This window comes from Chrysochloris asiatica, unplaced genomic scaffold (assembly GCF_000296735.1).
Source record: "Chrysochloris asiatica unplaced genomic scaffold, ChrAsi1.0 scaffold00029, whole genome shotgun sequence".
NCBI lineage: Eukaryota > Metazoa > Chordata > Mammalia > Afrosoricida > Chrysochloridae > Chrysochloris > Chrysochloris asiatica.
This window is the reverse complement of record NW_006408547.1, coordinates 24,125,951-24,153,893: the sequence shown is the minus strand read 5'-3', so window position 1 is coordinate 24,153,893 and position 27,943 is coordinate 24,125,951. Positions and strand designations below refer to the sequence as shown.

The following is a 27,943-nucleotide window of genomic DNA, read 5'->3' as shown; positions in this document are numbered from 1 at the left end:
GGAGGGGGAGGGAGAGAGGACAGCAGACAGGGGAGACAGGCAGAGAAAGGGTCAAATCTCTGCTGGGGGGCACTGGAATGGGCCTCCTCTGACTGTGCTCAGATTCCCGGGGGGATCCAGGTTACCCCTAGATGTAAACCAGTTCCTGCAGTCGTTTCCTTTCACCTTGGTAAAGTGCATGCATTCTAACGTTGTTCTGGGTCACAGATAGTCGTGGATAGTCATGGCCTTCAGCATCTCCACACACATTTTAAAATCGGTTCTCTACATATTAAATGTTTGGGATTGCCCTGGATATGTACAGCAGTAATAGAACTTTGCAGGCACAAAGACATCAAAGGCATGCATGAGGAAATGTAAAAACTCCTGTGAGTTTGTTACTGACAGGCTACTTCCCCAAGGCTGGCCATTCTGAATACCTTGTCAAATATAGAGCACCGCACTTCAAATTCACTGAATTTGAGTTTTGCATCAAAATCAGTATTTTCTCCAAAATGTACCATTTTGGTTCATTAAATGCAAGTTGTGAACATACTGAGTTTCCAAAATCTGTCCTCTCTGGAGTCACACATGCTTCATAACCCTAAAAAGCGAAGCTCTTATTCCTTCTCGAAGCCTTCTGGGTTGTCTGTAGTGACCATCTATACCTTCTTCAGGAGTCCTGGTGTGCTAACTGTAAGGTTGGTGGTTCAAATCCCTCAGCTGCTCCTCAGAAACTCTATACAAGGTCACTATGAGTGAGAACCACCTTGACAGCACTTAAAAACAACACACAGTCTTAATACTGCCGAAGCATGAAAGCCAGTAAACTAACTAATGTCCTGTAGTGTCTATCTTTTTCTCTTTTTTAGATTTCAAAGGCTCTAGAAATCAAGTTGCTGATGACTAAGTAATCCAAATTAAGATGTACTTAACGGAGTCCTGGTGTGGCGCTGGGGGTTAATGTGCTAGACTGCAAAGTCAGCATGAACTGCAAGGTTGGTGGTTCAAGCTCACCAGTCGCTCCTTGGAATCTCCCTAGAGGGTCACTCACTATAGGTTAGAACCGACTCAACGGCACTTAACAACAACAAACGAAGTTAACTTTTATGAGAACTGTCTTCACTGTATAAATATTAAATAGAAACATATTTTTATAAAAGCAGTACAGTTAACAAATAAAGTTTGAAAATTAGGATATAAAGAAAAAAATATTACCTATTGATGCAAAGAAAATGATGGCCAGAAAGTCCCGGATCGGTTCAATATAAGCCATGATCTCCTCAGTAACCATGTGGCCTTGCGAAGAGATCAGTGCTCCAGCCAAGAAGCAGCCAAGCTCCATGGAAACATCTAACAGCTCTGTGATCTGTGGACGAGAACGGTTAAACTGAACACCATATACACACAGCGCTCTCTTCCAGGTTAAGTTAATACTTACATCCAGTAATATTTATACCCTTTTAGGTCGAGCAGAACCATCAAAGTAAGAACAGTGAAAAAAAAGTCTAGAAAATAAAAAAATCATTGACTTACATACAACCTGGCAAGTTCGTGATAGGGGCTTCTTTTGGGGTACTCTGAGAGATAACATGTGGCAGCCAATATCAGATGAAGTAACCAAAGGAGCTCTGGGAGTGTAGTGGTTACAAATCGGGCTGCTAACCTCAGGGTCAGCAGTATGAAACTACCAGAGGCTCTGCGGGAGAAAGAGGAGGCTTTCTGCTCCCATAAAGATTGTGCAAGGTCGCTATGAGTTGGAACTGACTTCACGGTACTTAACAACAGCAACAATAAAGATTTACAGCCTGGGAAACCCTGTGCAGGGTTGCTAAGAGTCGGAACCGACTCCATGACACTTAACAACCACCACCACAACCCTAACCACAGGGAGGAAAATAATTTACATCATTGATATAATTGTCCCTGTTGATTACAGGGAGATTTTTTTGAATGAGACTATTTTCTAAAATTTATTTTAGGTATTTATAGTATATACTTTCTACCCTTGAATCAATGAGCAGCCTTTAAAATAATGTACTGTAGAAACAATCATTCTCATTATGAACCTAAAACCACTTAAAGAAAGTAGACATGGTGCAAAACAGATGCAGGGGCAGTGTCTGACCCCTCTAACGTCACAAGGTGGGAGGACAACAGCATCAGACCAAAGCCAGTTCCTATGAGGCTGAGGTCAGACATACTCCGGGCCTCCAACCTTCTGACAAATTTGCTCACCAAGTATCCTCTACTTCTCAGCTGGGTCTGACACCCCATGGTAATTGGCACACACACCACACTCATCATTAAGGGGTGTTTTTTAGGGATGTTAACGGTGTAACGTTTAGAATAGAGTCCTTTGGTCAGACAGTCCCTTTTCTGCAAAGCCTGTGCGCTGACTTTTGTCCTCCTCAGGTAATATGACAAAGCTCTTTTAGCACTGTTGGTAAGTAAATCTCCGTGGCTGACACTCCACTCTGCTATCAGCCTCAGCCTGAGGGTCAGCAAAGCTAGCTTTCCATACCAAGAAAGCCGCCTGCGCTGAGCTTTCCTTGTTCAGGGGACCGGGAAGTCCACTGTCCTGCCATGTGCTCTGGCTCTTGGTTCAGCGGCTACCAGGCTTCTGGTGTCACAGCTGTCTCTCAGGTTGAGGAGGTCTCAGGCTCTACACACATTCTGTTCCTGACTTATTCCTTAGTGGTAGTGAGATCGCCTTCCTGTTTCTGAGATGGTTCATTCTATACTCATGTCGGCGTTACACGTTTTTACAGTCACAGTCAGCCCTGTGAACAATCCCTCACAACGAGTCTCATAATCCTACAATATCTTCCCTTTCTTCTCCCATCAGGAAAAAGTCATGTGGTGGGCGCTATAAAGACTATGGCTTGAAGAGACTTATTAAGTACCTCACTGAGCTGTAATGGGTTTTAGATGTGCCAACAAAGAGCATCAATAAATCCAGAAGTTGTTAATTTTAATAACAGATTAGATAGGAAGAATAGTCTTAATTTGGGGGCTAATGAAAATTCTATTAAATTCGAGGTCTAAGACAGACTTCTTGATGAGACATTACAGATGTAAAACATCTTTAAAGATTTTTTTTTAGGGATAAAACTACAGATGAGCGCAACACAAGATAGCTTTACAGTTAACTTTTAAGAAGATACCATTTTCAATTGCATTAAAACAAGAACAACAACACCTAGGAATAAAATTAACAAAAAATGTATTTAACCTTCACAATGGGGTTCCAAAAAGTTCTTGAGAAAACGTAATGAAAAGATTATGGATTTTTTTCTGCTAACATTTTGAAGCATCTTCATATTCTACATACTATATAACATTGCTGAGAGAGAATCCAAAAGACCTAACTGAACAGAACGGCATGTCACGTATATGAGAGACTACAGAAGGCCTAACTGGACAGAACGGCATGTCACGTATATGAGAGACTACAGAAGACCTACCTAAACAGAATGGCATGTCACGTATATGAGAGACAACAGAAGACCTACCTAAACAGAACGTCATGTCACGTATATGAGAGACTACAGAAGGCCTAACTGAACAGAACGGCATGTCACGTATATGAGAGACTACAGAAGGCCTAACTGAACAGAACGGCATGTCACGTATATGAGAGACTACAGAAGACCTAACTGAACAGAACGGCATGTCATGTATATGAGAGACTACAGAAGGCGTAACTGAACAGAACGGCATGTCACGTATATGAGAGACAACAGAAGACCTAACTGAACAGAATCACGTCATGTACATGGATTTGAAAGCTCACTAATCACCAGGATGTCAATTCTCCTTCACCTGTTCTACAGATTCCTTGAAATTGAAATTCTTCTTTTGAATATGAAAATTGACAAGCTGAACCTATAAATTTACATGAAATGAGAAAGATCATGACTGGTCAAGACAATCCTGAAGCAGAAGGAGAAAGCTGGACACTTACATTACCAGATGTCAAGACATATGGTATAATGCAAGAATCGACAAGTAGATCAAGGAAACAAAATGTCAAGTTTAGAAACAAACATGCATGTGTGGTTACTTAATTTTTCATAAGGAGACACAGCAGTATAGTGGCTTGAAGTCTTTTCAACAAATGATGCTTTAAAGTACAAATTAAAAATGTATCCTGTTCTCTTCATATCATAAATTGTAGATCTAAATGAGAAAAATCTAACAATAAAGCTCCTGTTGTTAAGAGCTGTTGAGTCGGTTTTGACTCATAACGACCCTGTATAGGGTTTCCAAGAATCAGCTGGTTAGTTTGAACCGCAGTCCAGTGCTTATCCTACAGTGCCACACCAGGGTTCCAGTATGTAAAGTTGTTAAGTGTCCTCACTCAGCTCCAACTCACAGAGACCTTGGAAAGGGTTTCTGAGACTTCACGAAAGCCTCGCCTTTCTCACGGTATTTACATGACTTATTTTCCCAATGATAACTGTGACGTAACATAGTACAATATTGCTGCCTGAATAGTGACGCTGACCGTTCAGATACATTTCCGTTACTACAAGGATCCTTCGTGTTGCTCTTTTTACCCATCTCCTGTTACTTCCCCTCTTCGTCCTCACCTTAAGGCCTGGCAACAACTAATCCGTTCTTTAGTTTTATAATTCTGTCATTTGAAGACTGTTACCTGAATGCAATCTGCAGTTCACCTTTTGTGACTAGCTTTTATTACTCTCTACTTCTCTGAAGATTCATCCAGACTGGGTATTCCATGGTGTTGGTGAAGAATATTTAAAGTACCACGGATTGCCAGAAGAAGAAACCAATTTGTCTTGGAAGTACAGCCGGACTGGTCTTAGATGAGAGGGTGGTGAGATTTCATCTTACTTATGTTGGACATACTGTCAGGAGGGACCATGTTTGGTAGAGGGGCTTCATCTTTTTTGCTGACCCCCCACTTTACCAAGCATGATGTCTTTCTCCAGGGACTGGTCCCTGATAACATGTCAGAAGTATGAGAGATGAAATCTTATCATTCTGGCTTGTAAGGAGCATTCTGGCTATACTTGCTCCAACACAGATTTGTTTGTTCTTCTGGGAAATCATGGTAATTTCAATATTCTTCTCCAACACCCTAACTCAAACGCATCAATTCTTCTATAGTCTTCCTTAATCACTGTCCAACTTTCCCATTCATATGAGGCTACTGAAAATACCAGGGTGTGGGTCAGGTATACCATAGTCCTCAAACTGCTATCTTTGCTCTTGAACACTAAGTGGTTTGGTGCAACAGATATGCCTAATGCCATACACTGTATGATTTCTTGACGGCTGCTTCCATGAGTGTTGATTATGGATCCAATAAAAATGAAATCTTTGACAACTTCATTTTTTTCCCCCCCATTTACCATGATTCTATCTACTGGTCCAGTTGTGAGGATTTTTGTTTTCTTTATATTGAGGTGCCATCCATATTGAAGTCTTAGATCTTCATCAGTAGGTATTTTAAGTCCTCTTCACGTTCACCAAGATTGAATCATCTTCCTACTGCATGTTTTTCATGAATCTTCCTCCAATCCTGGGGCCACGTTCTTTATCATGTAATCCAGGTTTTCCAGTTATTTGCTCAGCATACAGATTGAATAAATATGGTGAAAGGATACAACCCCGGTGCACAATTTCCCTGATTTTAAACCATTCATTATTCCCTTATTCTAATGACTGCCTCTTGGTCTATGTTCAGGTTCCTAATGAGCACAATGAAGTCTTCTGGAATATGCATTCTCTGCAATGTTAGCCATAGGTTGACAGGATCCACACAGTCCAAAGCTTTTGTATAGTCAATAAAGCACAGGTAAACATCTTTGTGGTATTCTCTGCTTTCAGCCAAGAGCCATCTAACGTCAGCAATGGCATCCCTTGATCCACAGCCTCTTCTGATCAGCTGGAATTTCTGGCAGTTTCCTGGTGATGTGCTGTTACGGTAGTTTTTAATTATCTTCAGAAGAATTTTACTTGCAGGTGAAACTAATGATGTTGTTCAATGAATTCCTCATTTGTTGGGTCACCTCTCTTTGGGATGGGCACAAATATGGATCTTTTCCAATCGCTGTCTTCCAAATTTCTTGGCATTGATGAGTGAGTGTCTCCAGTGCCGCATCAGTTTGTTGAACGATTTCAGTTTGTATTCCATCAATTGCATCAAGTTTGTTTTTCTCCAATGTCTTCAGTGCAGTTTGGACTTACTTCTTCCTTCAGTACCACAGGCTCCTGATGATCTGCTACCTCCTGAAATGGATGAACACCGACCATTTCGTTTTGGTACACTGATTGTATATTTCCATCTTGTGATTCTTTGTGTATCATGCACTTACAGTGAGCCTATGTAGGGCTTCCAGGCTGTAAATTTTTGCAGGAGCAGAAAGCCTCATCTTCTCCCACTGAGCAGCTGATGGGTTCAAATTGTTGACCTGGTGGTTTGCAGTCCAGTGCTTATCCTTTAGAGACACTGTGTTCCCTATGTTGTTCATAGAATCCTTCAATATTGCAACCTGAGGTTTGAATTTTTTCTTCACTTCTTTTGGCTTCAGAAATGCTGAACATGTTCTTCCATTTTGGTTTTCTAACTCCAGGTCTTTGCACATTTTATTATAATACTTGACTTTGTCTTCTTAAGCTGCCCTTTGAAATTTTCTAGCTTCTTCCTCATTTCTTCCATTTGCTTTAGCAACGCTATGCTGAAGAGCAAGTTTCAGAGTCTCTTCTGACAAGCATCTTGGCCTTTTCTTTCTTTGCTATTTTTTTAATGACCTTTTACTTTCTTCTTGTATTATGTTCTTGATATCATCCCACAATGTTCTGGTCTTTGGTCATTAGTGTCTAATGCATCAAATCTGTTCTTGAGATGGTCTCTAAATTCAGGCGGCGTATATTCAAGGTAATATTTTGACTCTCATGGACTTGTTTTAATTTTCTTCAGCTTCAGCCTGAACTTGCATCTGAGCAATTGATGGTCTGTTCCATAGTCTGCCCTTAATCTTCTTTTGGCTGATAATACGGAGTTTTTCCACCACCTCGCCCCACAATTTGGTTCCTGTGTTATCTATTTCATGAGGTCCATGTACGGGGGGGTTAAGGCGCCAGACTGCAAAGCCATTTGAATTGCAAGGTCGGTGGTTCAAGCTCACCAGCAGCTCCTCAGAAACCCTATACAGGGTCGCTATGGGTCAGAACCGACTCGACGGCACTTAACACACTTAACAATATGTGCGTAATAACCTTTTGTGTTGTTGAAAAAAGGTATTGTCAATGACGAATTCATTGGTCTTTCAAAATACTATGATGCAATCTTCAGCACTGTCTCTAATGCCAAGGCCATATTTTCCAACTATAGACCCCTCCTCTTTGTTTCCAACCTTCATTCCAATCACCAGTAATTATCAATACATCTTGATTTCATGTTTGGTCAATTTCAGACTGAAGAAGCTGGTAGAATTCTTCAATTTCATCATCACTGGCTTTAGTGTTTGGTGTGTAACTTTGAATCAATGGTATTGACTTCTCTTCCTTGTAGGCACATGGATATTATCCTATCAAAAACAGCATTATATTTCAGAAAAGATCTTGAAATGTTATTTTTGATGATGAATGCAATGCCATTCCTCTTCAATTTGTCATTCCTGGCATAAATAACCATGTCACTATCAGATTCAAAATGGCCAATGCCAGTCCATTTCAGCTCACTAATGCCTTGGATATTGATTTTTATGCATTCCATTTCATTTTGACAACTTCCGATTGTCCTAAATTCATACTATGTACATTCCACATTCTGATTATTAATGGATGTTTGCCGCTGTTTCTCCTCACTTTTGAGTTGTGCCCCGTCAGCAAATGAAGGTCCCAAAAGTTTTATTCCATTTAGTGATATAAAACACCTTTACAGTGCCTTAGCTGTATCTCACAACTTCTGATACATGTTCAGTTCTGTCAAAATTTCCTTTTGGACTTCTTGTTTGATCTATGCATTAGTCAGGCACATGTCTAGTTCCCCAAAGTTTCAAACTCTGAACTGTTGCTTCTCAGAAACTATACTGTGTTGTTTGAGTTGGGACCGACTCGATAGCATTTAACAACATATATTTATCATATAGTTGAATCATCTGTGTGTGTTTACGTTTATCATGACAAAACAGGTAACAAAAATTTTCCATTTTATTCATTTTTAAATGAACATTTCAGTGACATTATTTTCAGAATGTGTAACACACTGGGCATAGTATGGATCATGGATGGCTTTTAACCCAATCTGCCACATTCTATCTTTTAAGTGGTATATTTGGAGCACTTACATTTAATGTAATTACTGATATATCAGGGCTTAAGTTAGACACTTTACAGTTTATGATGTCATTATTCTTTTAGAAGTTCACCTGAAATATAGAAACTTAGTCTTCTTTTATGTCCCTTTCCCCTCTTATGCGTATGCTGTACTTGTCTTAAATGTGCTTACTGCATAACTGAGAATCCCATCAGACAGTGGTATAATTTCCATCTTCAAATTCAAACACAATTTAGAAAACTCAAGTGGAGAAGAAGGATAATGTACTTCTATTTTTGTTTTCCATGGTCCTTTTGTCCTGATACTTCAGAGTTCCTTATTTAATTGCTTTTGGTTCTGTTTAGAAAACCTCCATTAGCCATTACTTTATAGCAGGTCTGCTGGTAATAAATTCTCTGAACTTTCCTCCATCTGAGAATGTTGCAACTTCCCATATCCTCAGGTCTGCTGAGTACAGAACTGTAGCTTGACAGAGCTTTTCCTTCAGCACTTAGAACACCCTGCCTTTCCTTTCTAGTATCCATGACTCTTTCATGAGAAATCTTCTATCATCAAAATTGTTCTTTCTGTTGGGAAGCGACCTGGAGTAGCCTTTTTTGGCTTTATCCTGTTTGGTGTTCACCCAAGCTTCTTGAACCTAAAGGTGCACGTCTCTTGCCAATTCTGTCAAGTTTTTACCCATCATTTCTTTTTTTCAAAGGTTTTTATTGTGGATTGAGTAAAAGTTTACAGGGCAGATCATCAGTTTTATATTCAACGAGCCATACACCTTGTTTCATTACAATGATTATAATCCCCTCCATGTACCATCAGTTAAACAGTATTTCTCTCTATCCACTTTAGCTTTTTTTTTTTAAATCATTTAAACCACCAAAGGGTACATTCTGCAAGTCTGTCTCCTGGCTGCCAGCACACAGCCTTTCTCTTTCCATGAGTCTGGAGTCCTTAGATGCTCCCTCTCCCCATGTCCCCATCTCTGCCTCCATCTCTGGTGTCGCTGCTTTCCGCTCCTGCTCTTCTCCCTTGATGGCCCTAGGGTCCTCTGTTCCTGGAATGTCAGAGTACCTACTCCCCCGCTACCATCATTTCTTTCAGTACTTTCTCAGTTCCACTCTGCTTTTCCAGGACTCCTATGACAAGAATGTTGGATTTCTCATTATTGCCCCATAAGTCCCTGAGGCTCTGTCTATTTTTTTTCGGACCTGTTTCTTCTGTTGTTCCAATTGGGCAGTTTCTATTGCTTTGCCTCCAACTCACCAGTTGTTTCCTGAAGCCCTCCATTCTGCTAGTGAACACGTTACAGAAAACCTCATTGCTGCCGCACTGGTTGGAGCTCATACTGATGTTATAGGACAGAGCAGAACTTCCTCAGGGGTCCCCAGGGCCATCTTCCTCTACGAAAGCAGAATGCCACAACTTTCTCCTGCAGAGTGGCTGATGGGCTCAAACCACCTACCTTCTGATTAGCAGTCAAGTGCTTTAACCACTGAGTCACTAGGGCTTCTGAGTACATCCAATGGGCTGTTTTGTTGTATCTGGTTTTTGTTGTTGTGTTTTGTTTTTCATTTTTCAGGGGGGAGTGTTTGCTTTATTTTTTCCCCAGTTGTAAACTTTTCATTTGTTGTTGTTACGTGCCATCAAGTTGGTTCTGACCCATAGCGTCCCTGTATAGGGTTTCTGAGGAGCAGCTGGTGAGATTGAACTGCTAACCTTGCAATTCAAACAGCTCTGCAGTCTGGCGCATTAACCCACAGCGCCACACCAGGACTCATTTGCTCCGAGTTCTATTTTTCTGGGGAGTCTTCCTTCTTCATTTCTGTCAGGTGGGTTCCTAACTGCTCCTCAGATCAGTTTTGCGATGGTGGGTTTAAAATCCTTGTCAGGTGATTTTCACATCTGTGCCATTTTGTTGTTGGCGTCTATCACTTCATTGTTTTATTCAAGTTGGTTCTCAGTATTATGACAGATTTCGAACTGACACCTGAATATTGTTGTGGTATGCCCTGAGATTCTGTATCTTAATATTTAATTTCTTGTTTCAGTTGGCTTTCTTTAACCCTGCTCTGGCAAGGAAAGGTGGAACAGCACCTGATCACTGCAACGTGCAGCTATAAGTTTGCGTTCCTCACTTATCCTCTATACTCAGGAGGATTTACGTGGGGTCTCCATGGAGTCAGAAAAGGCACTGTGGGATGTGAACAGGGCCTGTTTAAGGGAAAGCGCCTCACTGACCAGTGAGCGTACACGTCTTGGCTTTCTACTGGGCCATCACTGACAGCACTCTGGCAGGGGTACTGGGATGGATTGTAAATCTAGGCTCCTGCCTGGCCTTAGCCGACATGGGTGGGACTTCCGTTTTCTCAGTGGAATCGAAGGATTTTAGTCTTTCTAGGCTTTCCCTTTCCTGGTCATTTGGCCCAAGTTGAGTAGGGTTTTTTGGTCTGCACCTGTTGATTTTTGAGTGGCGAGTTTCTTCAGCTCCACAGGTGTGAAATATTAAGGCAAAAGAGCAAACCCAGAGAACTCCATTCCTCAGGCTCTGAACTCCTTAGCCAGCTGCTGCTTTTCTACACCATTCAGAGTTTTCTTATATTAGTTTTATATATCATTTCTTGGACTTTTAGTGGGGTTTAGCTATAATTACCAGATAGAATAGGAAAAAAAAATTTTCTATTCCATCTTCCTGGAAGTAAAAGTGTGTTAATTTACTTTCAGATGGATCCAACTTTTTTAAAGATCATGATTTCTGAGTAAATAAAATTAAGAAACAGATATAAAAATGTTTAGGAAAGCAATTTATAGACAACCTACTGCTACTTTTTTTTTTTTTTTTTGCATAAAACCGTCTTCGCTTTTGTAAAATTGCATGTTTTTACATGACCAATATCAGGAATTTGAGTTACTTTAATGAAGGAAATAGTTCATATTTAGACTATTTATATGAGTCTAATAGTAATTTCCCCTCCTGTCATAAAAAGCTTGTCCTTTAAGTAAAGAGAATCTGCTTTCTAGAATAACACATTCTTTTCACATTACAGCAATACAAGTTACACTATTGACTAGCCTGTCCCATCAAACTTGACTAAAATTTGTTTCTGAGACTCTAATTCTCTACTTCAGATGCAAAGCTATTCAAAAGTCTCAAACATAATGGAATATTTGACATTTCTTATTTATTTATTTTTTTTTGTAGCTTTTGCCTTCACATAAGTAGATTACTTAATTCCCTTAAGTAATCATGTGGCAACTTGAGATAATTCCCCCCAAAAAACTGTTGGCAAAGTCCTTAAGAGTATGAGTCAAAACAGTTTAACTAAGGTTTAGCTCATTGTATTAGATACTGGTGGGTAGCACAATATACTGTCTACAGTAAAAAAAATACTAATAAATGTTTTACATATTATAACCAAGATTACAATGAAAAGATAAGGATTTATCATAAACTTTTAGTGATTATAAATTAACTTTTAGACTATGAATTAGATTATAGAAATAATATATATACATAGAGAATTACCGTTAACATTAAAAAGATGAAAGCAGATATTCCTAAAATGAGGATTTCTTTGTTCCCCTTGCTTTCCATATGCAGCTTTCGATAATACGGTCCTATTAGATAAGTCTTTATAACAAGACATAAAAGAAAAATAGCTGCTAGCGAAAAGAGAATCTGACCAATCAAAACAAGTATTCGTAGTATTTCCATGAAAATGCTAGGAAAGAAAGAAAAAACAGACATGTTACTTCACCATCAAAACACAATTCTCTAAAACCCAGTAAAATCATCGTTCACTCCTTTTTTCCTTTAAAATGTGACAATCCAAATTACCCAAATCACACCCAGTTTTATTTCTAAATGCTGAAATAAAACTTATGGAACGTATTCACCTCAGAAATAGAGTTATCTGAAGCAAATATGGAAGCTGAATTGTTTCACAATTAATACTCCGGAATAAATACATTTATAGCATGCAATGACTCTTGAATGAGTTTTTAATCATAATCAATGGTTGATAACAAAATCTCTCATCAGAAGTTAACCTCCCCCCTTTGATGTTCTTTTTAAGACAATGTTGTTGTTGTGTGCTGTCAAGTCGGTTCTGACTCATAGAGATCCTGTATAGGGTTACTCAGGAGCTGGTTGGTGGGTTTGAACCATGGGCCTTGCAGTTCAAACTGACCTAGTGGTCCAGTGTTTACCCTATAGCGCCACACCAGGACTCCTGACTCTGCACTGGAAACATGATCCAAGAATTCCAGAAGCTTTCAGCCAAAAAGTTCCTATCACGAGCCAGAATCCTAAATTTCATGTCTATTATTTCATTACAGAAAAAATTTTTCTTTATTAAGCTTTTTAAAATATATACAAATAAAAAAACAATCTGTCCTTATGGTATCAGCTTAATGGCTTTCATAACAAAAGTATGGCTATATTTATAGTATTTACAACAACGACACTATTTTGAAACAGCATCCCACCATATTTAGAATAACACTCAGTGCCAAATTCTGGTTCAAGAAGTTGTCCTAATCAATGGGAGATGATATCTAAGAAGGTATTTGTCACTGCAGCCAGGCTAAAAATAGCAGTGCTGGAAACACAAGTCTCAAGTTGCCACAGAAGATTACTCAGGGGAATTAGAACAGAGTTGGGTTTGAAGCAAAGTAAGATGGGATTAAGAAACAAATGCTAGGAAAAAATTCTGAAGTCATTGGGAAAGGTTCTGCATGTGTTCATTCAGAGGGTGAACCAGTGTGGGAATACGAAGCTCACTGAAACACTGGCAAGAACAGAGCTGGGCTCACTGGTTTAGGACAAATAGGTTACTGTCACTAATGTTCACGACGAAGTTTCCACACCCAAAGACCACTGAACGAGTTTTTCAAGCCAAGTCACACTTAATTATTTGTTTTCCTCTACTCTACACATCCCAAACTTTAAGTCCTCTACCACCAAAATGTGTCCTGAGTCTGGCCCTTGTTTCCATCACTATCACCAGTCCCTTAGCCAATAAACTACCATCATCTTCCTCTTACACCCTTCCAACAATCTCTGAACTGATCTTGCCTCTCTACAATCCACTCTCAAGAAGCCAAACAACACGTTAGGAACGGGAATCCGATGTTGTAAAGCTTCCTGTGACACGTCAATGGAGCTCCAACTTCCTTCCCCAGCATACTGCATCTCACCTGACTCCTTCCTTACCCGCAAAGCAGGTGACCTTTTGTTCTGTTGACAGGCTAGGCTCCCTCAAGTTGTAGAACATTTGCTCCTCCAGGTTCTGCTCACATGACTGGCCGCCTGTGCTTCTCAGATTCCAGCCGAAACATCAACTACTCAGGGGCCTCTGGGAACCCCACTCATTCTGCCACTTACCTAGGCTAGATACTTTTCTTGGATATTATTAATTTACTGATGATTCATTATCTTTCCCAAATGGAAGGACAGTCCCATGAGAGCAGCCTGCTCACCTTTGTATTCTATGTATCTAGAAAAGTGCATGGCACATTCACAGGTGTGCTAGCTTCAGTCCAGTTTTACTAAAGACAGGCACAAGAAATTTAATATTTGCACTTTTCATAATAACTCTTAGGGAAGTCCTATGAGACAAGTACTATTACAATCTCTTCTACAGGGGAGAAAATCGTGGCAGAAACCACACACTAAGTGCAGAGCTGAGGGTAACCCAGGCGGCCTGGTACAGTCTGTGCTCATCATCACTACACTAGCTGTGCTGTATAACCATCTTGATTGCAGACATGGTGAAGACTCATAGCGACCCTGTACAGGGTTTTCGAGGTCGTGAACTTTTACGAGAGCAAAAAGTCTCATCTGTCTCCTGCAGTGACTGGTAGATTTGAACTGCTGACCTTGCGGTTAGCAGCCCAGCTCGTAATCCATTACGCTACCAGGGCTCCTTTCTTTTGGGGCTACACACACACACACACACACACACACACACACACACACACACACAGACTATGGAGCCTTGGAAGAGCTATGAGTTAGGTGTTGGGCTACTAGCCACAAGTTCGGTAATTCAAACTCATCAGTGGCTCTGCGGGAGAAAGATGAGGCTGCCTGCACAAGTCAGGAGTCAGGCAGACTCTGAAACTTGGTGCAGGCAGTGTCATTATGAGCCGGAATGAACCTAATGGCAGCGGGCTGTGATTCATACGTGTGTGTGTGTGTATACATTTTGTTGTTAAGTGCTGTCGAGTCAGTTCCGACTCATACCAACCCTAATATTGTTTCTGAGGAGTGGCTGGTGAGTTTGAACCATCATCACTGTGGTTCAAAGTGACCTTTCAGTCCAGTGCATTGCACCACAACAGGACTCATGTTTATATATACATATACATATGTGTAGTGCTTACGAATCAGGCTGTGAGCCTTAAGGTCAGCAGTTCGAAACTACCAGCTGTTCCTGGGAGAAAGATGAAGCTTTCTGCTCCTGTAAAGATTTACAGACTCAGAAACCCTATGTAGTGTCACTATGAGTCGGAACCGACTCCTCGGCATATAACCACAACCATCACGATCACCATACACACACACACACACATATATATACATAGATATACACATAGATACATAAAAATATGTTTTTGTTGTTAAGTGCCATCAAGTTGGTTTTGACTCATAGCGACCCTGTATAGGTTTCCAAGGATCATCTGGTGGCTTTGAACCATCAACCTCATAGTTCAAACTGACCTTTCAGTCCAGTGCATTATCCCACCACGCCACACCAGGACTCCAGACCAAGAACCAACTCGACAACACTTAATACCAACACATATAAAAGAGCTTCCTGGCAAGACCTGGGGACTCTTGGGCCCAGAGTTAGTGACATAGCCACAGAGGACTAGAGTAGAGAGTGAAGCATCCAGCTGATAAGAAGAGAAGGCATATGCACAAGAACACCCACACTTGCAGATAGTACACACTTGATCTGACTTCAATGACTGGATGATCAGAGCTCAACCAGAAGAAGAAAGAAGAGGAAAAAAGGTGTAATCTGATAGAATTTGATGAACTTGACCTACACCTATGGATGCAGTAGCTCAAAAGAGGGAAAAAATCTTTACAGCAAGTATCATTCCCACCCTCTCCATACACAGAGTAGACAGGGATGGGCAACTTGGACATTGGCTACCTAAAGTGGGGGGGGGGGGTGTCTACAAAGGCAAGAAGTGACTGGCTTACAAGCTTTCAAGAGGGAACTTAGATTCAGAGGGCATGGAGGAAGGCAGACTCTCCACTGAGTAGTATCCTATCTGTCTAGGTGGGGCTGATGCAATGAAATGCAGATAGGTCTCTTGTGATACAACAGTGAATAATTGTTATCAGGACTGCTTGTGAGGGTTGGAAATGTATAGGTAGACGTTTTGTAGCAAGGAGGGGGGTGATTAACTTTTCAGCCTAGGAGCGGAGGTCCCTGGGACCATCAAGGAAGAAGTGGAGAGCGTCGGGACCCTACCCAGAGAAGCAGGGATGCCTGAGATGGAGGCAGAGACGATGACGTGGAGCGATGGAGCCCTGGGGACTTTAGACACAGAGAGGGAGAGGGGCTGTGTGCTGACGACCGGGGGGCAGGCTAGTAGTGTATACCCTTTGGTTGGCTGATGATACATGGAGGGATTGTAACCATAGCAATGAAATGATATACAATAGGATGAATGTAAAACTAATGTTCTCCCATGTAAACTATCACATAATTCACAATAAAACATTTTTTAAAAAAAAAGTTTAAAACAAAACAAAAAAAGCGCTTCCTGTCATCAGCATGATAAGCAAATCCACCCATACTTTTCAAACATTCATGGTTTAGCAGAATTTTAAATCTAATAAATTCAATCACTTTACATCTTAATAATCTTATTTTTCACAGCTTACTGTATTGTGCTCTTTACCTGTAAAATATTTGGGAAAAAGTTAATTTTTCCCTTTAGGAAAGGTTAAAATTCGTTCTGCATCAAATTTAATTAAAAGGCAAAGTTTATACTAGCATTACAACTGAATTTATTTCTTTTAATTTTTTTTTTACTATAAGATTAGGAGAGGTTTTCCTAAAATACAAAAAAGTATATACACATTGTTGTTGTTGTTATGTGCCATGGAGTCGGTTCTGACTCATAGTGACCCTGCACAAGGTTTCCAAGGCTGTTAATCTTTACGGGAGCAGAACGCCTCATCTTTCTCCCGCAAAAATTAACACAAACCCACTACTTTACTATTAGACAAATCACTGTTAACAGAAAGTTATTCCTAACTGTACCTCACTCATGTGTTTATGAAGTTGAAATGCAATTGTAGGTAATTTTACCAACTTAGCGTGTACAGTTCAGTGGACGGTGGTATAGCCAGAGTGGTGCAGCCATTACCACAACCAGCCCTAAAACCCTATTCAGGGTCGCTATGGATCAGAACCGACTTGATGGCACTAACAAGAAAAACAATGGGCAAAATATTGACTGATACAGAAAGTGTCAAAAGAAGATGGAAGGGACACACAGAGTCACTGTACCAAAAACAAAGGGTTCCCGGTTCAACCATTCCAAGAGGTAGCAGACGATCAAGAATGGTGCTGAGGGTCGAATTCCAAGCTGAACTGAAGGCATTGGTGAAACACAAGGCTCCAGAAACTGACAGAATACAAACGGAAATCTTTCAACTGATGCAGCACTGGAGACGCTCGGTCATCTGTGCCAAGAAATTTGGAGGCCAGCTACCTGGCCAACTGACTGGAAGGGATACATCCTGGTGCCCATTCCAACCAAGAAGAGCTGACTCAGCAAATGCAGAAATCATCGAACAGTATCATTAATATCAATCACATCTAAGTACAATTTTGCAGAATATATGTTAACAATTCCTGCTGGGTTCAGAAGTAGTGGATCTAGAGGTATTGCTGGTGACGTCGGATGGATCTTAGCTGAAAGCAGAGAAATCAGAAAGATGTCTACTTGTGCTTTACTGTCTCTGTAAAGGCTTTTGACTGTGTGGATCATGACAAACTATGGTCCACATTATGAAGTATGGGTGTTCCAGAACACTGAATTGTGCTCACAAGGAACCTATACATAGACCAAGAGGCAGTTGTTAGAACAAGGGGACACTGGAATGGCTTCAAATTAAGAAAGGTGTGAGGCAGGGTTGTATCCTGTCTCCATACTTATTCCATCTGTGTGCTGAGTAAATAATCTGAGAAGCTAGATTCTATGAAGGACGCCATCAGGATTGGAGGAAGACTCGTTCACAACCTGCAATATGTGGATGATACAACCTTGCTTGTTTGCTTGCTGAAAGTGAACAGGATTTAAATACTTACTAACAAAGACCACATTAAAGACCACAGCCTTCAGTATGGTGTACACCTCAATGTAAAGAAAACAAAAATCCTTACCACTGCACCAACAAATAACTTCATGGTAAATGCAGAGAAGACTGAAGCTGTCAAAGCCTTTACATAGTCAATGAAGCACAAGTCACCAGCTTTCTCGGTGTTGGAAGAAGTGCAGCCAGAGCGCCCCCTGGAGGCCAGGATGGCCAAACTTCATGTCTCATACTTCAGACATATTGTCAGGAGGGACCCGTCGCTGGAGAAGGATATCATGTTTGGTAAGGTGGAGGGTGAGAGAAAAAGAGGAAGACCCCCCAACGGGATGGACTGGTACAGTGTCAGCATCAATGGGTTCAAGTGTAGCAACAATAGTGAGGTTGGCCCAGGATTGGGCAGTGTTTCCTTCTGTTGTGCATAAGGTCGCTATGAGTCAGTACGGACTCAGTGGCACCTAACAACAACAAACCCTCGTTTTGAGTTGTAGTCCATCAGCAAATGAAGGGCCCCCAAGACTCTGCTTCATTCATTTCATCATGGTCAACTCTATTTTGAGGAGGCAGCCCTTCCCCAGTCAGATTTTGAGTGCCTTCCAACCTGAGGGGTTCATCTTCTAGCCCTGTATCTGACAATATTCTGGTGTTATTCATAAGATTTTCAGTGGCTAAACATTCACAAGTAGTCCACCTCTTTTTCTTCATAGTCTATGTTGATGTGGACACTGTACTGAAACCATGCTCATATCTAAATACCAGTGGTACAGCTTCTAGCACCACTTAAGCCACCACAGTCTGACAAACTGACAGGTGAGTGGTGGGGGAACCTAGTACAGGTCTTGGTAAAAGGTAAACAGTACACTAAACTTCCACCCTGACTGTCTGCAACGAGGTAGTCTTTCTCAGCTCTCCACTGTTACTAGGGTGGTGTCAGCAAGACCCGCTGGAACCGTAAACATACCCACCTACCCCTTACACACTCCACCTCAACAGGTAAGACCATCTGTTTCAGAAATAATTAACAGGGTCTAGTCTCACAGGAGTCCTGGTGTGGTGCTGTGGGTTAATGCGCCAGGCTGCAAAACCGTTTGAACTGCAAGGTTGGTGGTTCAAGTTCACCTCGGAAACCCGATACAAGGTCGCTATGGGTTGGAACTAATGCGATGGCACTTAACAACAACAACAACAGCAGTCTCACAATGTAGCATTGTAGTGTAAATACTGAACTGCTAACTGCAAGGTTGGCGGGCCAAACCCGCTAGCCACTTGCGGTAGAGTGCTTATCCTACAGCTCCACACCAGGGTCCCAATTCTATGCGTAAGTTATGGTATATCTGCTTAAAACCAACTCAAGCTTACAGTTATACTCCACATGCATTGGCTTTAAAATTTCATAGGGCTCCCTATACTGTCCCTACACTTTTAGAGAAGGGCTCAGCTGTTCACCAGAAAGAAGGTTGACAGTTTGAACCCACCAGGAAGCTGTGTGGGAGAAAAGACTCCACAGCCTAGAAAGTACCCCAGGCAGTTCTGCTCTGTGATCCAGAGTCACTAAGAGTCAGAATCAGCACGACAGAAAACAGTAACTGTACCCGGTGACCGGGATTCTTGGGATAGATTGTCTGTTCAGCCTAACCTACTAACTTCTGCATTAAATGGTTTCCCCACTAGGCCCGTCTCTCCATATGAAGTCATAAAAATTCAGTTTCAGGTTCCGGATAATTTCAGTGGGAGAAGTGAACGGCTAACGATGTGCACATTCACTGCTAGCCTATGGAATTAATCATCGACTGCTCTCATAGCGCTCATTGCTCGCTTCATTCCTGCATTCCTCCCACCCACCTGGCCCATGGTGAACCCGTGCACAACAGGATGAGACCAATGGCATCCACAGATTTTTCACTGGCTTTCTGGAAGCAGATCCCCAGGTCTTTATTCCTGGTCTGTTTAGCATCCCAGCAAAATTCAAGACTGCACTGAGAGACACCTGGTGATTGTATGTGAGGAGCAATGGCTGGGAACTGAACTCGAGTCTTTCACAGAGAAAATAAAAGCATTCTACCATGAACCACGATTGCCCTCTGGGAGCTACTATTGGTTAAGTATCCAATATCCTCACTCTACAAGGAGCTCTGGTAGCGTAGTGGTTACGAATTGGGCTGCGAACCTTAAGGTCAGCGGTTCGAAACTACCAGCCGCTCCGCGGGAGAAAGATGAGGCTTTCTACTCCCGTAAAGATTTACACCCTCGGAAACCCTGTACAGGGTCGCTATGGGTCGGAACCGACTCGACGGCACTTAACAACAACAACATCCTCACTCTACAGAGGACAAAACTAAAGAACAGTAAGGTTGCCCAAGGTTAAAAAAGCTACTAAGTTACAGATTTGAGCCCAAGTACTGATGTGGGAGAAAGATGAGGCTTTCTACTCCCGTAAGGATTAACATCCTTGGAAACCCTGTACAGGGTCGCTATGGGTTGGAATTGACTCAACGGCACTTAACAACAACAACAACAACTGATAGCGTAGTGGTTACGAATTGGGCTGTGAACCTCAAGGTCCGCAGTTTGAAACTACCAGTTCAGCAGGAGAAAGATGAGGCTTTCTGCTCCCGTAAAGATATGCAGCCTCGGAAACCCTGTGGAGGGTCACTATGAGTCAGAACCGACTCCACAGTACTTAACAACAACAACAGTGTTACCCCAAGAGTCCTGGTGTGGCGCTGTGGGTTAATGCGTCAGACTGCAAAGCCATTTTAACTGCAAGGTTGGTGGTTCAAACTCACCAGCTGCTCCTCAGAAACCCTATACAGGGTCACTGTGGGTTAGAACCGACTCGACAGCACTTAACAACAACAACAAGTGTTATTCTAGGGTCCAGGCTCTTAAATTAAGAACATGGTTTGGAACAAGATACTAAATATTTTTTATAAACAAATGATTTGAAAGTAGAACAACAAATTGCAAGATGAAGTCTGGAAAGTTACCTCGAGTAAGCACTTGCTCCAGCTTGTATGAACGTCGGCATAACAGCTATGAACAATCCCAGCTGCACGTCCTGCGTGACCAACATTCCAAGAAGCACGGCGCTGTAATCAATGTCACCTGTTGGGAGCGGGGGGCGTTAATCACACAGACCTAAAATGCCACCACATAAAACACCACATAAAACCCTCTTGTACTAAAGTATTGGTAAGTTGAAAATTTTATTAGAAAATGTATTGTACAAGAATATTTCATTTTCACTACTGGATAATGACATTCTATGTTCTAAAACAGAAGAAGCTTTCACTTCTAGTATTCAGTTTTACCCTAAGAGACGCCAGAGAGATCTGACCTCTGACCTGTTCCCTTTCCATGTGTGTTGGGCAGAGTCGTTTGATGCTAGTTACTGTTACACTGAATATCCCCAACCTACTGGGTTCTGATGTGGTGCTGTGGGTTAGAGTCTAGACCGCAAAGTTGGTTTGAACCACACGGTCGGCGGTTCATGCTCACCAGCCGTTCCTCAGAAATCCTATTACAAAGTCAATATGGGTCGGAACCAACTCGGAACTTAACAGCAGCAACGAGACAAACTAGATTCCTGGTGTGGTATTGGTGTGGCGCTGCAGGTTAATGCGCTGGACCGCAACGTCGGTTTCAACCACAGGATCGTCAGTTCAAGCTCACAAGCCGTTCCTTGGAAAACAGAGTTGCTATGGGTTGGAAGTGACTCGACCACACTTGACAACAACAACAAAGACAAAACAGTAACCACCACGCAGAGTTACAGGGACTAACTTATGTAAATGAAGAAAGGAAAATGATACATTTTCCATGAATTTAGTACACAAGTCTGCAAATGCGTCTATTTTCAAAACAAACAGTTCAGGCTTTGGACCCTGCATATGCGCTTCTAAAACTTAAATGGTCATTCCACCACCCCTTTAAGACAAGCTGCTATTTTCCTTTTAAAAAACTATTGACATTAACAGATTTTAAAAAATCAAGGTGGTAGAGAAAGCTTACCTAAAAGATATTCTTAAAATACAACACAACCAAACAAAAACAAAAACCTTCACTGCCAGCAAAAATCTCACTTTGGCTAGAAGTTCCACTAATCCTTTCAGAAGGATTATTTTAACTATTGTATAAAATTAAATTCTGGGTGAAGAAAACATCTTGGCTCAGAACTTTAAAACATACAAAATGGGGGACAATCACATTAGGTTGTAGCAGCTTTGCAGCCTTGTGGGCTCTATGATTTAATAGACAGTGCTGAATAATTCCCTCATGACAAATATTAAGTGTGTGAGACACTTTAAACACCTATTATTTTTCAACATCACAACACTTACGATCACTGTAAATCTCGACCTTGCAAAATTTGCGATATCATAAGCTTGCAGTTATATTGTGCAACCTCTACCCCTTCCCTCAGACAAAATTACATTTCTGCAACTATCACTGCAACCTGTAATTATTACTGCGCCTCTTCTCTGTCTCAGGAGTCCCTGAGTGGTGGAAATAGTTAACTTTCTACAAAAAGGTGAATGTTTGGACTCCACCCGCAGGTGTTTCGGATTAAAGGCCTGATGACCCACTTCTAAAAAACCAGACGCTGAAAATCCTAAACAGTACAGTTCCACTGTGACAATCGTAAGTTGGGATCAATTCTACAACAGGCTTCTTTTAAGACATACATTTAAAGGAAATATCACAGAAATCGTCTCTGATGATACTGTCAGCATTTTGTCAATGTTTAGAAATATAAACGTTTTTTTCCTTTCCTTTAAACACCGGATTATTCAATGAGCTTAAGCTGAGCGCCAGTTCGTTACTACCCACAGCAGGATCTATGAGAAGAGAGACCATGTCTTCTTCATTGATGCCTGTGCTCAGTGAACATGTGTTCATGAGGAATTCAACTGAGGCCAGAGGAGGACTTAAACAGGGCAATCAAGACACGAATGAACACTGGAATTGTACAAATTAGGTATCTGAATATTTTTCATCTTTGTGCATTTGGCACTAATTTGATTTTTTACGCTTATCATTACTATAAATAAGCATTTAAAATTTTCCATCTTTTCAATAAAATGTTTTAAATGTAGAAAAACTAAAGAATCTAACAGTGCCACAGAGTCAGTACCGACTCATAGCGACCCTGTATAGGGTTTCTGAGGAGCGGCTGGTGAGCTTGAACCGCTGACCTTTTGGTTCAAACTGACTTTGCAGTCCAGCGCACTAGCCCACAGCACCACACCAGGACTCCGTATTTATACACACACACACACACACACACACATATCTTCTGCCAATCCAGGCAATTTTTGCACGTACAATTCAACAACAGTGATTACATTTACCATGTTATACAAACGGCACCATTATTCATTTCCGATTACACACTTCATTAACAAGCTCAATATCCACCAAGCCACGGTGACTCTTTTCTCACATAGCCCCTCCCTCCCCCAAATCTGGTAAGGACTAATAAACTCTGGTCTTCATGATGTTGCTGTGAAGTGTCATCAACGGGATTCTGACTCACAGAGATCCTGTACAGGGTTTCCGATGATCAGCTGGTAGGTTTGAACTGATGACCTTCAGGTTCAAAGTCCAGTGTTTATTCTACAGTGCCACACCAGGAGTCCACTGGTTTTCAAACACTTGCCTATTTTATTTGCATCAGATCATACAATATTTATCTTGTTACTGTTTATGATTCTTAGGAACGCTTAATGTTTTACTCCTTTATGATAATACCTATATAATCATAACAAGTTCGTTACTTCATGGCTTGAACATCTCTGCAACTTGCTTTTCATCTGCCATCATGGTTGGGAATTTCGCATGTTGGTACATAAGGCTCTGGTCAGTTTTGTAAACTGGTGCACCACAGTTTATCCATTCACCTACTGGAGGACATTTAGGGTTCCTCATGAATATAAACATGACAATGATTCGTCTTATACTGACTAAGGAGTCCCGGTGTGGCGCTGTGGGTTGATGTGCCAGACTGCAAAGCCATTTGAACTGCAAGGTCGGTGGTTCAAGCTCACCAGCTGCTCCTCGGAAACCCTATACAGAGTCGCTATGGGTTGGAATCGACGGTACTTAACAACAAGAAGATGATCTTGGCCTGCCCCACCCCCACATGTGATGAGAAGTGATTTTCCTAAACATTTTCCTGGCCTCTTGTCTTACATCCCCCCCCACCACCACACTTCTACCAAAGAAATTAGGGGTGCTTTATCTGAGACTGGGTAGCAGCTGTTTATTGTTGTTAATTGTAGCAGAGTCAGTTCCAACTCTCAGCAACCCTGTATAGGCTTTCCAAAGAGCAACTGGTGGGTTTGAACTGCCGACCTTGCAGTTGGCAGTCCAGTGTTGACCCCACACCGGGAGTCCAGCAATTCTTTAATGCCACTGATAAATCAGCTTCTGGACTCCTGGTGTGGTGCCGTGGGTTAATGCGCTGGACTGCAAAGTCTGTTTGAACTGCAAGGTCGGTGGTTCACTAACAACAACATTAACAAATCAGCTTACCCATAGCACACTCACAGTCTGGAGCTCTCTTCCATGAACTAAGTGTTACAGGGAAGGACTCTAAATGGGGAGGTCTCAGTAGAGCGATGCTACTCACAGCTGGGTGGCTGTGGTGGTGATGTGTCGGGGAGTCGGTTCTTACTCATAGTAACCCTGCACAGGGTTTCCAAGGCTGCAAATCTTTATGGGAGTGGAGGTAGGTAAGTCTAATTCTGAGGATTAAGGCCTTATTGTTCACGTTCTAGATCTGTCTATTGTAGGCTGAAAGGGAATCCCTAAGACTGGGTTCACGTCCAGGTTTGAAGGGTGTCAAAGGGTGACAGTCTTTAGGGGTTAAAACAACAACATTTTTATAATGGGAAGCAGTGCATTGCTGTCAAACACAGTTCTGAACAATGAATTATCTATTTTTTTTAAAATACAAACAACACAAAAAAAATATGATATCCCATAAAAATTTTGGACTGTTGTTCATCAAGACTTTACCAGAAAAGTAAAAAACAAGCTACAAACTGGCAGGGTATCTTTGGTAACCATGTGTCTGACAAAAATCTACATATAAAACTTCTACAACTTAACAACAAATGATCTAATCAAAAACTAGATAAAGAACTTGAATAGACATTTTGTCAAAGAAGGCATTCAATTCACCACCCAACTCAAGAAAAGAAGCTTAGCATTATTAGCCTTCAGAGATACAAGCCAAGACCACAATGGGCTGCATTGCACTCTCACTAGGTTGGCTAAGTTTAAAAAACCAAAACCTACCTGAAAATAAAAATATTGGTGACGATATGGGAAAATTGGAATCCTTAACCATTGTTGCAGAAATGTAAAATGTCACAGCTGTTGTGAAAAACAAGCTGGCAGTTCCTCATAACACTAAAAACAGAACGACCGTGGGGCCCAGCAATTCCACTCCTAGCTATTTACTCAAAAGACTGGAATGCAAACAGTCAAAAATGAGACTCGTACCCCTAGTGTTCACTGCAGCATGCTTTATAAAAGCCAAAAGATGGAAACAGCCTAAATGCCCATCAACAGATGAATGGATAATCGAAGTGTGATATAGTCAAACGATGAAACAGTACTCAGCCACTAGGAGAAATGAGGTCTTGATGCATGCTAGGATATGGATAGAGCTAAAAGACATTGTGCTGACCCCCTCCAAGACTGCAACTCAAAGGGAATACACAAGCAGGCATGTGGGCTTGCTGGCGACCATGTTGGTCTACTGGTGAGTGGGGGCGAGGGAGGGGTAGCGATAGAGATGTGGGCTGAGTTAGACCACATTCCATTGACTCCCATTGACCTGGAGATGAGAGAGAGAAGACGAAGGGCTGGTTGGCCTGAAGTGTGATGAGAGCTGGGGACACCTGAGCCCATGGACAAGGACATAGCCACAGAGGGCTAGAGCTGAGAGTGAAGCATCCAGCTGATACGAAGTGAGGGGAGATGCACAAAAATGCTAAAACTTGCAGATAGTACCCATTTGACCTAGCTTTGATGGCTGGATGATTTATATAGAGGAAGATAAAAAATTTTTTGATTAAAGAAACAAGTGTAAATTGCTACAATTTGATGAACTTGACCTATATTTACGCAAGTAATACCTTAAAATACTAACAGAGAGGGAAGGAGTCTTCAAATCAATTATCAATCCTATCCCCTCTGTACACATGGTAGATAGGGAAAGGCAACTTAGACACTGGCTACCTAAAATAAGGGGATATAAAGGCATGAAGTGACTGGCTTACAAGTTTTCAAGAGGGAGTTTAGTTTCAGAGTGTGCTAGGGAAGGTAGACTCCCCCCCACTGATAGTGTTCATCTTGTCTAGACGGGTCTGGTGAAAGGAGATGGGGATAAGAGTCTTATAATTCAATAGTAATTGTTATCATGACTAATTGTGACTGTCACAACTGTAAAGGTAGAAGTTTTGCAACAAAAACGGAAGAGTAGTTACTCTTACTGTCCAGAAAGAGAGGACCGTAGGACCATCAACAGAGAACAAGAGGAATGTGGGACCCCAACTAGAGCAGCAGCGACACCAGAGACAGCAGCAAAGATGAAGACATGGAGAGAGGGAGCAACTAAGGACTCCAGACTCATGGAAACAGAAGGACTGAGAGCTGGCGGCCAGGAGACAGGCTTGCAGAATGTGCCCTTTGGCTGTTTAAATGATTATGTATTCCTGAGTGTTTCAGAGAACATTAAAAAAAAAAAAAAAAAACCACAGAGGAAATAGAAGCAAATACTGGTGAGTGATGATGAACGGAGGGGACTGTAATCACTACAATGAAACGATGAGTGTAAAACCGATGTTCTCCCATGAAAACTATCACTCAGTTCACAATAAAATCTTAAAAACAAAAAAAGACATTGTGTTGAGTGAAGTAAGTCAATTGTATAGAGAAAAACAGGAGCAGGTCTATGCGTAGAGACCACAGTTTATTAGTGGTTACCAGGAGGGGAACAAAGCAGGAAAGGTGGAGGGTTAACGGTGTCGGAAAAAGCACATTGATTATGGAAAGGGTTACATGCTCAATTCACGTAATTGCTATCATGTTGAATTGGGTAAAGTTTTTATGAGGGGACTTCAAATGTTAATTGAAAACTTTCATTGTTTTTTAACTCCATTTTCTATGAACTTGTTGAAGTCTTGTATTTACAAAAAAAACAAACAAACCCAAAAAACAAAAAGTACCTGCTGTGTCTACCTATATACAAACACCTCATGGGATTTGGCTCCTTGGTTTGGAGGTTAGGGCCACGGTTTCATGGGGCATTCCAGTCAATTGGCCTAATAATGTGCTTAGGGTTTCTGTTCTACCTCCTTGTTCATTGTATAGGGGCTGGGGTCTTCAAAAAGACCATCCAAGGCCCAACACATGGTCTCTACTCACCTGGAACAGTACAGGAAGAAGAGTGTCAGAAATTGGAGAAGGGAATGAAATGTGTAGTTAATTAGCTCCACAAACAACTGCCCCCTGTGCCAGGAGACCAGAAGAACTGAGAGGTGCCTGGGTACCACTGCTGAACATTTTGGCCAAAGTCTCACACAGGAATTCTGGTCAAAAGGGAGGAAATGCAGAAGAGAATTCCAAATTTTCATGGGCTCCAGACTCCCTGGGACAGTGGAATTCACTGTGTTAATTCAAGTGTCCCAGAGAGCCTGGAGAAACTCTAGTCAGCAGTTCCTGTTTGCTGTACACAATTCTCAGGCATTTAGTGAAAATGTCTGCATCATATAGCTCTGTAGGTGATAAATGATAGCACATCAGACACTTTTACTGTTGTTGTAGCTAAGTGCCGTCAAGTCAGTCCTGAGAGGGGTTAGTGGGCTTGAACTGCTGACTTTGTGGTTAGCAGTACAGCACCAACCAGGCCCACCAGAAGCTTATCACTGTTGTTGTTAAGTGCCATTGAGTTGGTTCTGATTCATAGTGACGCTATATTGGGTTTCCAAGGAGCATCCAATGGGTTTGAAACATCAACTTGTGGTTAAGCAGTCTAGTGCTTATCCAACGGATGCTTGGTGGTAGTGGCGGTGCCATGCCGTGGAGTTGGTTCCGACTCATAGTGACCCTGTATATGGTTTCTGAGGCTGTAAATCTTTATGGGAGCAGAAAGCCTCATCTTTCACCCGCTGAATGGCTGGTAGTTTCTAACTGCTGACCTTGAGGTTATCAGCCTGACTTGTAACCACTATGCGACCAGAGCTCCTTAACAGATGCTTGCTGTCTGTGAAGTGCCGTCGAGTCAATTCCAACCCATAGCG

General features: G+C 41.6%; 1 protein-coding gene across 1 annotated transcript in view; it reads right to left on the bottom strand.

Annotated features, from left to right (window-relative positions):
* The window catches only part of TMCO3 (transmembrane and coiled-coil domains 3), a 68,426-nt gene that overhangs the window by 16,371 nt on the left and 24,112 nt on the right, over positions 1-27,943 (bottom strand). The window contains exons 7-10 of the mRNA XM_006851522.1: positions 27,809-27,811; positions 20,618-20,735; positions 11,811-12,006; positions 1,198-1,348 (exon numbers count right to left, since the gene is read on the bottom strand). Coding sequence (XP_006851585.1) covers positions 1,198-1,348; positions 11,811-12,006; positions 20,618-20,735; positions 27,809-27,811 — 468 coding nt within the window. The remainder of the gene's footprint in view (positions 1-1,197; positions 1,349-11,810; positions 12,007-20,617; positions 20,736-27,808; positions 27,812-27,943) is intronic.